This window comes from Anastrepha ludens, chromosome 5 (assembly GCF_028408465.1).
Source record: "Anastrepha ludens isolate Willacy chromosome 5, idAnaLude1.1, whole genome shotgun sequence".
Classification (NCBI taxonomy): Eukaryota; Metazoa; Arthropoda; class Insecta; order Diptera; family Tephritidae; genus Anastrepha; species Anastrepha ludens.
Genome location: NC_071501.1, coordinates 81638485 through 81651980, shown reverse-complemented (window position 1 = coordinate 81651980; position 13496 = coordinate 81638485). Strand labels below are relative to the sequence as shown.

General features: G+C 36.7%; 1 protein-coding gene across 1 annotated transcript; it reads right to left on the bottom strand.

Moving 5' to 3' along the window:
- Positions 1 to 1587: 1587 nt before the first annotated feature.
- Positions 1588 to 5285, bottom strand: LOC128863496 (sodium/hydrogen exchanger 8). The gene is made up of 2 exons (XM_054102690.1): positions 4125 to 5285; positions 1588 to 3989 (listed from the first exon to the last, which is right to left on the bottom strand). Exons 1-2 carry the CDS (start codon positions 4952 to 4954, stop codon positions 2696 to 2698), a joined length of 2124 nt encoding a protein of 707 aa, XP_053958665.1. The 5' UTR covers positions 4955 to 5285; the 3' UTR covers positions 1588 to 2695.
- Between the last annotated feature and the right edge of the window lie 8211 nt (positions 5286 to 13496).

Below are 13496 nucleotides of genomic sequence, written 5' to 3'. Positions count from 1 at the left end.
GTCAGTAGCATACGCCGATTACATGGTCCAGATGGTGTCGGGACCGTTTTCCTCAGTCATGGCTAACATTTTGGAAAGGCCACTGGCTGTACTCAGTCGCTGTGCTGCCACTTGCGACCTCCGAGTCAGCTCTGACAAAACGGAGCTGATGCTATTTACCAGAAAACATAATATAAGCCTCCACCATTTAGACTTTCCAAATTAAACAACCATGTTATCCCGCTCTCATCGGAAGTTAGGTATATTGGAGTGATACTTGACTCCAAATTCCATTGGAAGCAACACATTGAAAATCGGATAAAGAAGGCCAGTATAGCATTCTACTCCTGCAAATCTATGTTCAGTAAAAAATTGGGACTCAAGCCACAGGTCGTGCTGTGGATGTACAGCGCAGTGGTTTGCCAATTTTAACGTAAAGATGGATGCCTGATTTGGTGGGAAGCTCTTCGGAAGGGCTATAACATAACTAAACTGGAGAGGGGGCAAAGGATTGCTTGCATTGGCATTACCGGAAAATGTAAAACTTGCCCCAGTGGTGTCCTGAATGCCGTTTTGCACTTACTTGCCATCGACTTTTACGTTATTTCCATCGCAACTCAAAGTGCAATCAGGTTAAAGGAGGTTGGCCTCTGGAGGCAATCTTTCAAGGGACATGGGAGCACTTTCGGGCAGTCAACACCGTATTTCTGAGAACTTCGAACAGATCTCTCTGTCCGCAAACTAAAGTTTGAGGGTCGTGCTAGGGCAATCTTTTCAAATACGCAGGATTGGATCGAGGGGAAAATCTACACCGAAGCTTGCACCTCTGTCTTCACTGACAGTTCCAAGATGGAACTGGGAGTCAGAGCAGGTGTTTTCTCAAATCCCTTGGGTGTGCAAGTAAAATTTCTCTAATCGGGATTACAGGGCATAGGAACATAGAGGGAAATGAAATTGCTGATGAGCTTGCCAGGAAGGGGACTGAATGTTCCCACCTGACAGTTGTGAAAGGGGAACTGCACAAATTATTTCTCAGAAAAGCGCAGAAAAAATGGAGCTTCATTTTTTCCTATGCTATTTCTAAAACCCTTTGGCCCCAGTACAATATGCGATGGACTCAGAAAGTCCTTTGGACTACTCGCCAGTCAATTTCCAAATTCGTAGCTGTGTTTACCGCTCACTGGACGATCGGCACACACGCGGAAAAGCTAGGGTTACCATTTAACCCCCATTGCAGAAGCTGTGGGGTCCTTTCAGAGAAGGAGACTGTTGAGCAGTTTCTCTCTAAATGTCCGGTTTTGACAGCAAGACGATTAAGATCACTGGGTGCTCCTTTCTTCGACAGCCTGGGGCAGAGCGCCAACCTAAATCCCTTCAATCTTCTCCATTATATCAACAGTTATGGCTGACTGTAGATATCTGCCTGTTGGAGGTCTCATAATGGTATCAAAACGGCGCTTTAGTGCTACTTAAGGAGTGCCAGTCTGGCACTTCAACCATTTCACCTAGCCACCTAAAGGTGTGTGTCATAAGGCAGACAGTTGCTGGAATCTAAATAGAAATACATATGAAAATGCAAAAGAAATAAAACCGAAATGAATTTGCTAGTGCTTATCACATTTATTTGCTGTTAATTTTCAATTTTATTTTCATTAATCGTATTTTATAATATTTAGTTAATTTATGTATTACATACACCTTTTTGGTTTTCGATTCACTTAAGTTGCAAAAAATCACAAAATACAATAGTATATATCTTATCACTAAATACATTTAAATACAAACATATAACAGTATGTTCGTTCTTTGGCGTAGAACTTTGCGTTCAAACTGATTGTTGCATAAATGACATGCAGCAAATGACACGAATTGTTGGACTTTTGTTTAAATAAGGACACATTTTTAAGTCTGAATATGGCTGCATTCAAGCTTAAATGTAACTGCCTAAATATTTCAAGGCGTTAGTAAACAAACAAAACCGCATTAATAAATTCATACAAAAGCAAACAGAGCAGCTTTTGTGACATTTGCAAATACTGAAAAGTTCATAACCTAAAATAAAAATGTTAAACTTTTTAAGTGAAATCAGAAAATTACTTTGTGCTTAGCACAGCTCAAAAGTGTACTCCGAATTTGTATATAAATACCTAAACTTATGTACATATGTATGCAATATATCTATAAATAAACATATTAAAAAAAAAGAAAAAACCCGCCACCGATTTAACAAAACCCACTTGGATTTTAAAGCAAAGTAAGAAATAAAGAATGCAAGCAACAGCTTCCTTCAGCAGCTATAAGCCTAACGTAGCATTTGCATATACGCATACATATATAAATGCCTGCCCAAGTATGTACTTGCTTAGGTAATAACTTAAAATATAACTTTTTTCTTAAAAATACTCGTTCTAAAGTTTTGAGCTACGCAAAAAATCCCAGTATTCTTTAGGCAAATACAACTTTCTTGAACTCTCACTCCGGCATTCACAGCACAAAGTACTTAAACATACATACTTACATATGCATAAGTAGCCTATGTATACATATACATGTATATGTTCTACTATTGCGACTAATTCACGACTCTGGAAATGTGCAGTTAAGTGAAAGATTTTAAACTTTACCAAATAATAAACAAGAAATAAACTTTTTCCACATTTCTTATCAACCACTGCACATCTCCACTCTAATGCCCCTTTTCTACCTCGGCTCACACTTAAGAACGAGGCGCAGTTAATGTGCTTTGGCTCGTGCTCGCCGACATGCCCAGCTCCTCGTCCGATTCGTCCGAATCCAGCGGACTAATGCGTATCGCTTGATACCATTTGTTGGTCAAATCGGCCATTTGTGACTTGCACTCATGCAGCTCTTGGCTGTTGAAGCGACGCGTAAAAAATGGTATGAAAAATTTACGATCCATACGACCGAATCCACCGACACGAGTTTGTGCAAAGGACACATCTTCCTCCTCCGTCAATTCGGATAAGTGTTCAGAATCAATGGCTTGTCCCCATTCACGAGTCTTCGAAAGCGATATAGATTTTGTACGTTTTCGTGCACGCGAGGCCCCATTGCGTACAACGCTCGTAGAGTTGGCAGTACGTCCGGAGCGTGTGCGACGCTTTTTCCCAGGTTTGAGGTATTTCAGTAGCGGCATAGTTGAGCCGCCGAAGAAAAGCGTAGTGAAGAGCACAATAATTAGCGTTGTGGTGATGAGCACACGCCGTGTTTCGTCATTGGGCAAATCCAAATGCAAGGATAGCGCATATGAAATGGCTCCACGTAAGCCTGAGAACCACATGATGAATTGCATTTTGTTGGTAATTTTGTGTTCCCTGAATTTATTCACCAAGAAAGCCAATGGAAATATGTTACACGCGCGACCGATTAGGCACAACACAATCGACCAGATCACAAAGGAGAGTTCTACCTGATGCTTGAATGAGAATATGGCCAGTCCCAAGTATGCGAAAACGCAGGTTTCAGCAATAAAGGAGAGGGTACGCATTGTTTGTTGCATTGTAATCTGTGTGACGGTGGAGAGATTGAAATGTGTGTAGTGCGACATGACGATGCCGCAGAATAATATGGCCATAATGCCGCTCAAATGTATACCCTCAGCCAGTACATAAGGTGCGTAGGTGAACATCAGCATCATGGCGAACTCCAGCGACGGATGCTTACGCAAATCAACATACTTCAGCAGCAGCGCCGATATAAGCGCGAAAATTACACCGATGCCAGCGGAGGCGAAAAACATTTCACAGAATGTTCGGAGTGCGGAAAAGATTTCCTCACCTGTGGTCGCCTGTGTGTTAGCGGGTGTATTGGCCGATTGGGTGATCGATGTGGTAAGCACAATCGAAATGGCGTCGTTTAATATGCTTTCGCCGAACACCAACATGTTGAGAATGGGATCTACGTCGAGCGCGTGGAATATGGCCACAGTGGCTACTGGATCCACAGCCGATATTAGCGAACCAAATGCGAAAGATTCAGAGAAGTCAAGCCTGAAATATAAATAAAAGTTTTATTGAGGGCATAATTGAAAAAATTATTGTATTTGGCTTCCAAGGTAAAAGTAAATTTAAGCTATTCCTTTCTTTTCATCAGATAATACCTTTAATTCAACAATAATGACTCACCTATATGCAACCTCCGCCACACCTAGCAAATAACAGCCAGCCCCAATAACCAACGCCGAGATGGTCGTGCCAAATATGGCAAATACTAAAATCGAACCAATGTTTTGGAAAAAGTTGCCTTTGTGCAAATTGTAACCAGATTCGAATATAATTGGCGGCAACAGCACCAAAAAGAATCCCGTCGGCGAAAAAACTTCCTCACGCTTCCAGCTCGCATTTTCACCTGACATCACTTTGAGTAGGAGCCCAATTAGGGCACCCAGGAATACAACCACAATGCTTTCGGGTAAATACTGGAAGCCGGTTTGCAGCATTGAGTGTATGAGCAAAATACCCAACATAATAACACAAATGACGAAGAAGAGCGAAAGTGATGAATTGTGTTCCTGCTCCACGGCATGTTGATCTGGTAGTGGCGGATCAGCGGTAGGTGTTGTGACATTCTGCGTACTGTTTGCGACCGTTTGCGCTATAGTCGTAGTCGTGTTTGTTGGCACGCCGCTTGTAGTATTTGAATTCGCGATCGGTACTCCTGATATGGATGTGTTCGTTGCAGATGTAACATTTAATTGGCTGGCTGTGGTATTTGCTTGTATGCTATTCTGTATCTCCTTGGATGCGCCACCACTTTCTGCTACATTCTGGTTGCCTGTTGGCGAATGCTTAGCTGCTGAGTCATTTGGGAATATCGTATCATTTATGTTGTCACTATTTGCCACTGCTCCCTCAGTGCCATTAGCATTGTTTGTACTTGTGCCCACAATAGAATTGCCCAACAAAATGCAAACAACCAACGCAAGGTTATATACAATCAGCTTTTGTCTAGACATTGTTAATGATTATTCAAACTATGTCCACATAAAAGTCACACTGGGTGGCACTAAATTTAAGCCATTAAAATTAATTTGTTTAACTGTTTTTTCGTCGATTTTTTCGCGACTTTGCTATGTTCAAGAAAATTCCACCATAATTTTACAAGTCCAAGTGCACACGTCACTTTGTAAATGTCAACGGAATCACCTGTGTAGCTTTGTTTGTTTTTCACATTTGTTGATGAATCGATTGTTTTTATTTGTACCAGTGGTTCACAAACGTCTTTATTAGCATGATTTGTTTTTGTTTTTTGTTATTGCATTCGTATCGAAACATGACAGCAATGTTTGCAGTCTGTCAATATCGAGACAATTTGATTGGTTGCCGTGACTAAAATTTAGATATAAACCTAATTCTAGTTTAACACTTATTTGATTTAAAACGAGTTAAAAAGAAAACACACGAATTGTTTTGTTTCAACATAATTTTCAATATCTTATGAATATTTCTTGATTCTAATAAAGAAAATAGAGTGAAATTTTTCGACGCATTTACGAAGTGTTTAAATAAGTCTCAGGAAAAGTCTCTGAGACTCAGAAGATTTTGGTCTTGCCGTTTAATAATTTATTTCTTATAATACATTTAATGAATACAAATGTGTAAGCACGAAAATGTTAACTCCAAAATGATTTTTTTATATTTTTTCACCCACTTCACTTTTTAGAGTTGACTTTCATCAAACACGCAATGGAAACGATTTACGACTGCGACATGTAACATCATTTTTTTATATATCTCTCAAGTATTTATTAATTATTTATTACTGATATACAACTTAAAGTATATATATATATATATGTATGCTATTGTTGCGTACACTCTTTTTGGGTGTTTGGCCGAGTTCCTTCTCCTATTTGTGCTGTGCGATGTTGTTGTTCCACAAATGGAGGGACTACAGTTTCAAGCCAATTCCGAAATATTTTTTTTATTCCGGCAAATATTTTTTATGAGCAGCTTTTTTATGGCAGAAATAGACATGGTGTTTGGCATTGCCTGCCGAGAGGCTACCGCCATTAGAAAAAAAGTTTTTCTTCATTTTGGTGTTTCACCGAGATTTGAACCTACGTTCTCTCTGAACTCCGAATGGTAGTCACGCACCAATCCATTCGCCTACGGCGGCGAAAGTCACTTGCGAAAAGTTAGTTTTCACTCACAAGATATTATGACGAATTTTTTACCATTTTTGAGCTTTATAATGGGTGCAGAACTAGATTATCTACTTTTTCATGCTTAACTACCAATCCGTAATTACAAAGCGAGATTACCCATAAACTATTTCTCTCTCGAAATTCGAAATTATAAACTAATCTCAGATTATAAACATACTTTTTGCTGTTGCACGGTTGCTGTGTTTTCAGTGTTATCGATCATTATTATTGCAAATGTAAAAACTAAATAAAATGACCGCCGGCAAAGAAAAGAGGTTTGTAGACATAATTCTAATCAAATTTTTGTTAGATATTATTGAATTATTATTACAGCAAAAACCGTGTGTCCATAGACGCTTTGTCCTGTCATTGCTTATTATGAAATGTAATATCGAATTTCGCACGCGTTTGCCGCCATAATTTTTTGCAACCTCAGTAGACGTCGCTTACGGATTTCTTCCAACTTTCTTTTACCAGCAGCAAAATGCACAATTAAATTAACTACTCTTAACTTTACTTAACTCTTTGCCTTGTTTTAACAAAGCAGAAACACCAAAATATTCCACCAAACCAATTTATATGAAGAAAAGCCTTTCAAAACAGTTTTCACAGTTGGTTGTCAATATTGCAGTTAATCTGCCATATGCTAACGAATAGATAAATTTTTGTGGAGTTATTGCTAATCACTACATAGTCCCGATTTACACACAGCGACATCTTGAAGGGAGTCACTAGAAATTCTCTTTTGATTTTTCATTCACGGACACACGGACAAAATTCTTTTCGGTAGCATACATTGCTTTTGGCGTTTACGTCTTTAAGTTTGACAATACGAATAAGAAGCACAAAGCGTGTTGTTGTTATTGTTGTTGTTGTAGCAGCATAAACATTCCCCGCGCATATACGAGGAATGCTACTGAAGTGATAATCCTTGGCTGGATATAAATCCCGGTCGTTCCGGTTACGTAGAACCGACTGTCGTAGGAACAAAGCGTGTTGCTAGTACGGGAAACAAAAACCTCTCTCTCTTCCTCGTCCTTCTTCCACGAACAAAATGTTCACCCTTCCAAATATTTACCCAGTGTAATATTATTATGAGATTTACACGCAGCCTTATCACTTGTTACTTGATATCGATATATTTAACGCAATTCGAATGGTGATTCACACTTTACATGGTGAATTACGTATTTCTATTCCCATTTTTACTATTCCTCATTTTTTCATGAACTATTGCCTAACGCTGCTGCAAAATGCAACTGAAATTACTGTGAGCTAAAAACTGCGATTACTTAAGCAAAAATATCATTTTCTCAATTTCCGTGTGCCCCTCCCATTTCAAGTCCATTCAGTTGAAACGTAATTACTGTTCATTCACTTGCCGATACGTTCAAGAATGTCGGGACTCGCTCCCTGATAGCTGCATAGCCGAATATATAAATAATCTGATGAGTTAAAGCAATATTACAAACATATCAATTGGTTTTTGCATCACTTACGTAAAAGCAAACAATTAAAAGTTATTTTATTTTACGTTTAACTTGCTGATAAGTGAAGGAAATCTTTTGGATCTCCTCTCTGTCACACATTTGAAAGCGGACAGAAATTCCGCTATCTGATATTCCAGATATCTGGTGTGGTAAGGCTTAGATAGAGCTCTGCTCCGGAGCCAAATCGCGTAAATAAGTATTCACAAACTCTGCTTATTTTTCTTGTTCTATTTAAAATGTACAAATCGACTAAACGAATGTTACAGTTTTGATGTTTTGCAGTTACTAAAAAATTTTCACTAAAACGTCTGTAAAAAATCTCTATCACGTTTCTTTTTCTTTTCTTGATAACGGATTAATTACGGGTTTATTTCAAGTATAAATTTGTTTAAAATTAAATTTAATTGTTATGCAGCTCTGTTTGTATTTCGAATTAATTGGGTACGTGCTTGATAAGAACACATGTAAGTTGTTGGGGAAATATCGAAAATATATTTTCAGATTTTTTTAATTCAAATTATGCAAATCATTCATATTGAAAATATTTAGACATTATCAGTACCCATGATCGTTCACGTACGTCATTACGTCATTAATAATTGAAAACGTACAAATGTACATCCACAGCATCTTCAAGTAACATCCGCGCTCAAGCTAAAAAAACAAAAACAAGAAACAATTTAAAACGGTGGCGTATGGCTGGAGATTCTCAAATGTGTAGATTAAGATAAGGCATCAGGCAATACATTTGCATTCTTTATGGTTTAGCTGTATTCTGTTATTAAAATTTTTGTGTATATGCCACAAAATAAGCTGAAAACTGCCCTCCTTGACCCTGAAAGACCTTGGTTATCTGAAATCTTCAACTAAGAGAAATATGTATAAGCGCAGTATCGTAGAGCACATCTCAAATAAGATCAAAGAGCAGAAGAAATTAGGCACACGAGAATAAATACATATTTATGTTCTTTTAAATAAATAATATTTTTATACTCGCATACAGTTGTTTTTCTGAAAAGGTGCGGAACTACGATAACAATTTGTTTTGTTTTTATGTTATTCAAATTTAAGCAACCACCTCCGGTTTTTTATTGTTTCAAAACAAGCCTAACAAAAATTATACAATGGGGGTATTCGCGCCGTTTGATAACTCTACGATCCGATATATTTTCTAAAAGTATGTTCACATATGCAGCGATTAGCAAAAATCCGGAAAAAATTAATCTCCTAATCCATTCACATATAGCAGATTAGCTGCAAAATTAACAATCACCTGAATCACCTGTCGGGACTATTTTGAAAGGCTTCTCTTTTTCATAGAAATTGGTTTGATGGAATATTTTAGTGTTTTTAGTTTGTTAATTTATTATTAACGATGTGCGGAAAAGTTTAAGAGAAGCAGTCGTTAATTTAAGTGCGCAATTTCCTGCTAGTAATAGACAGTTGGAGGAAATCCGTAAACGACGTCCATTGAGGTTGCAAAAAATTATAGCTGCAAACACATGCGAAATTCGAAATAACATTTTATAATGAGCAATAGCAGGCTAAAGCGAATGGGTCTGGTGGTGAACGAGGATAAGACGAAGTATCTCCTGTCTTCAAACAAACAGTCGGCGCACTCGCGTATCGGCACCCTCGTCACTGTTGACAGTTATGATTTCGAGGTTGTAAAGGACTTCGTATACTTAGGAACCAGCATTAACACCGATAACAATGTCAGTCTTGAAATCCAACGTAGAATAACTCTTGCCAACAAGTGCCACTTTGGACTAAGTAGGCAAATGAGTAGTAAAGTCTTCTCGACGAACAAAAGTAACACTCTACAAGGCTCTCATCATGCCCGGCCTAACGTATGGCGCAGAAGCCTGGACGATGACATCATCCGATGAAGCGATGCTTGGAGTGTTTGAGAGAAAGATTCTGCGGAAGATTTTTGGACCGTTGCACGTTGGCAACGGTGAATATCGCAGGCGATGGAATGATGAACTGTATGAGATTTACGACGACATAGATACAGAGCAGCGAATGAAGATCCAGCGGCTACGTTGGCAGGGTCATGTCGAAAGTATTCGATGCGGTACCAGTTGGTGGTAACAGAGGAAGAGACCTTCCTCCTTTGCGTTGGAAAGATCAGGTGGAGAAGGACTTGACTTCACTTGGTGTTTCCAACTGCCGCCGGTTAGCATGAGAAACAAACGACTGGCGCGCTTTGTTAAACTCAGCCAAAATCGCGTAAGCGGTTATCGCAGAATAGCAGGCTAAAGCGCCTATGGAGCCACGCACGTTACAAAAATGTTATTCGAATTTTTTCTACAAACCTCCTTTCTTTGCCGGCGTCCATTTTATTTAGTTTTTACGTTGGCGTTTCTCCTTACATCCGTAATAATAATTATTGATAACACAGGAAACACAGGGTTGTTCCGAAAAAGGTATCTTTATAATATAAAATTATTTTATGATCTCGGATTTCGGGAGTGAAATTTTGTACGGATAATCTCGCTTTTTAATTACGGATTGGGAGTTAAGCTCGAATAATAGATAATCTGGTTATATGTGAACCTATTATAAGTCTGAACGCAAAACTAAGTTTTGATCTCATTTGCAAGATCTCGTTGCAGTTTTACAGAAAAGAACAAGTAGATTAAGGGAATGTCAGCTCTAAACAACTGATGTAATACTGAGTTGCTATACAACCTTAGTGCCCATTTACATAGGGAAACATTTTGTTCGTTGGAGAAGGACAGCCGCGGAAGAGAGACGGGAATTTCTGTCCCGTACTGGCGACACGCTTTGTGCATCTCATTCGGATTTCCAATCTTAAAGCAATTTTGACAGTTGCTTCATTTGTTTTCTTCTTTGTTGAGAGAAAGTTCTGAGTTATGTCTTGGTTTTCAATCAAAAGGTAGATATCAACGATGCCAAACATCCGAACGCTGCTTAGGAAATGCAGGATTATTTTTGCTAAAAGTTATGGGGCATGTAAATGTTGAATCCTAATTTTCCCCCCCTTTCTAAATATTCAAATAAGTTTTAAGTTAATTATTTATATATGAAGTATTTTTAATTAATTTTTTTCTTATTCACATTTATACATATATGTAAATAAAAAAACAACAAATTATTTATTATTTAACCTCATTGAAATATTTAAAAAACTGTTGACGAACGTTCTCCGCTTTACATGTTAGCGGGCTGTAGAATATATCCGAACCAGAAGATGCTGAAGTAGTAAACATCAAAATGATGCCGAAAACAATTTTTCCCGTGTGACCGCGAATGAAACATGAAAAGAGAATTTCCAGTGTCTCCTTTCATGATGTTTCCGTGTGTAAATCTGGTGTAAGTCGGCACTTATCAGACATGAATACTTAGAAAGTATTCTTTAATGCTAATTGTAACTTTGCTGAGCTTAATCTGTTCTAAAATTCACATAAAGGTTTTTACAATTAAATTGAATGGTCGCATAAAATTCATGTATAATCGTACATACTGGAAAAAGTGTACGGTTATATTTTTCTAAGTTAGTATACGAGTACAGCGTCACAGATTATTCATAATTACAAGATTATGTTCCTCTAGTTATGGGTTTTCATTTTAATTGGGTTTTCATTGAATACAAAAATAAAAAATTACAAGAAAAACATAGTTTGAAGAAAATTTATGACACCAACTGCTCCATTTATTGTACATTTACACTGTTCATCATTCGCGACTTAACATTTATTATTTTCGCGGCATAATTTTTCCACAATTTCCCCATGTGGGCACTTGCCGTTGTAATATTAAAAATAATTTTCAAAATTGCTTGCCATGGGGATTTCAAAAGTACACTCACACTGTTGTAGTTGTTGCAGTTAATCTGTCAGTTTCAGCCTAATAAAGTGTCACTATGTCCAAATCTAAGAACAATTAACTGTTGCTAATTTATTCTGAAAAATTTTGTGAGTCGAACTTAATTTCAAATATATTTAAAAATTCTGCCTTCTGTATGTTTGTGTTCATAATAGACTTAAAGGCGAACTGATAATTAAAGTGCAAATTTACTTATATGGAAAGTATATAAACGAGAGCAAGTGAATCGTTGTGTTTCAGTATGTTTTGGAACTAACACAGAGTAAGTTCATTTTAGAGAAAAGTTGTGATTTAAAACAAAAATCATTATGAAAAAAAAGTAAAAGCAAATATGTGAGACAAAATAAATGGAATGGAACTGGGAATGGGGCGACTGATTGAATGGTCCTCAGCTTTACCAACATCATAATGCAGATGCGACGATTTATGATTCTTAATAAATTAAACTCTGCTTGTGTAAATTAAACGAAATAACTTAAATTTTGCTTCATATTGCAATTCATTTACAAAAGCGCATAGTGTTCAAAATTTTAGTGTTCAAAAAAATGTTATGTTCTACTGATTGAAATTCTAATAGAGTCAATCCGATTGCTATATCATTCAGTATTTGTTGCGAACTTCTAAGAATTCGAATTACAATTAAAATATAATAATATATGTGTATAATAATTATTTTTTTAATGGACTGAAAACTAAAAAGTATTAATAGAAATCACGCTGTTGATAAGAGTTCAATGGACAACTATGAAACAGTTATCAACTGTGAGTAAAAATGTGATTACTTGAATGCGTATACAGTTCGTAGATTCCATATTCGTTGTGTCCAAAGTTATATTAGAGATATACTAAGAAATAGTGAATGAAAATAGGACTATTCGTTGTAGAATATAAGGCAAGTCAATACAACTTGAAAACAAGCACATTTTTTGTTAATTATCAAAAGCCGTCATTTTGGGATTAGCTTACGCAAAGTAGGGTATGTTGAAAAAGAAAAGTGACATATCGTTTTGAGAAGAATATCATAGGGGCTACTGCAAAAATTTTGATTACAATTTATGGAAATCAGAAAATTAAATCGAGCGTTAGAGGAAGTAAATATTAAAGAATTTCGATATGGAAGAAGTAGGTAAACTTTGGATGCTACGGAATGTGACTGTGTGATACATTATATCCAGCATTTTTGAATTTTCCATTTTTCTCATGTCACTTATACCATTTTCAATTCTCAATGTAAATAAATTATCAGCTGATCATGGAGCTCGCAAATTTTTATATATTTGTATCTCTCTAAATTGTCAAACTTTTTTCTTTTACTGTTGTTGATGGCTAGAGACTTTAAACAACAATGAAATATACGCCATTGAAAAATTTGACAATTTGTATTTGACATTCTAGAGATAAAAGACATGCCATTGTTGTTTTTGCTCTACTAATGCTACCTTATAGATATGCCCAAGGCGAGCATTCGAGCAACAACAACATTTTTTATATTAGAACTATCAAGGGAAAGAGAATAGAAGAATGGGATGAATGATAAATAGACATAATATAAATAAAATAATAAACATTAGTTTGTCGCTTATTCAGAACGCAGCAATAACTTTCCGTCATACCGTTTTAGTGGCATTTTAAAATTAAAGGCGAGTTGAAGAACAATCTATCAACTACTCTAGTTCCACCACCCTCTACAGGTACGCCTTGGATGTGCCTTTGCTTCTTGTTCGTTTAATATAATATTTTAAATATTTTTCTCTCTGAGAGGGATCAGTTGACAATTCACCAAAAATTTCCCTGCTGGATAATGTTTACCAGCCGCACTCTATTGACACTCAATAGAGATATTGCTTATTTTGAAGATAAATTAAACACTAATTTTGTTTTAAATAAATATTTGTATTTAAAGTGTATTAAAAAAAGTGAAGTAAGTGCACGACATTTATTTTTTAAATTTTCAATTCAAAAATTCAAGCTCGAAATTGAGAGTTAATTAATTTTTTAGAAGGGATTTT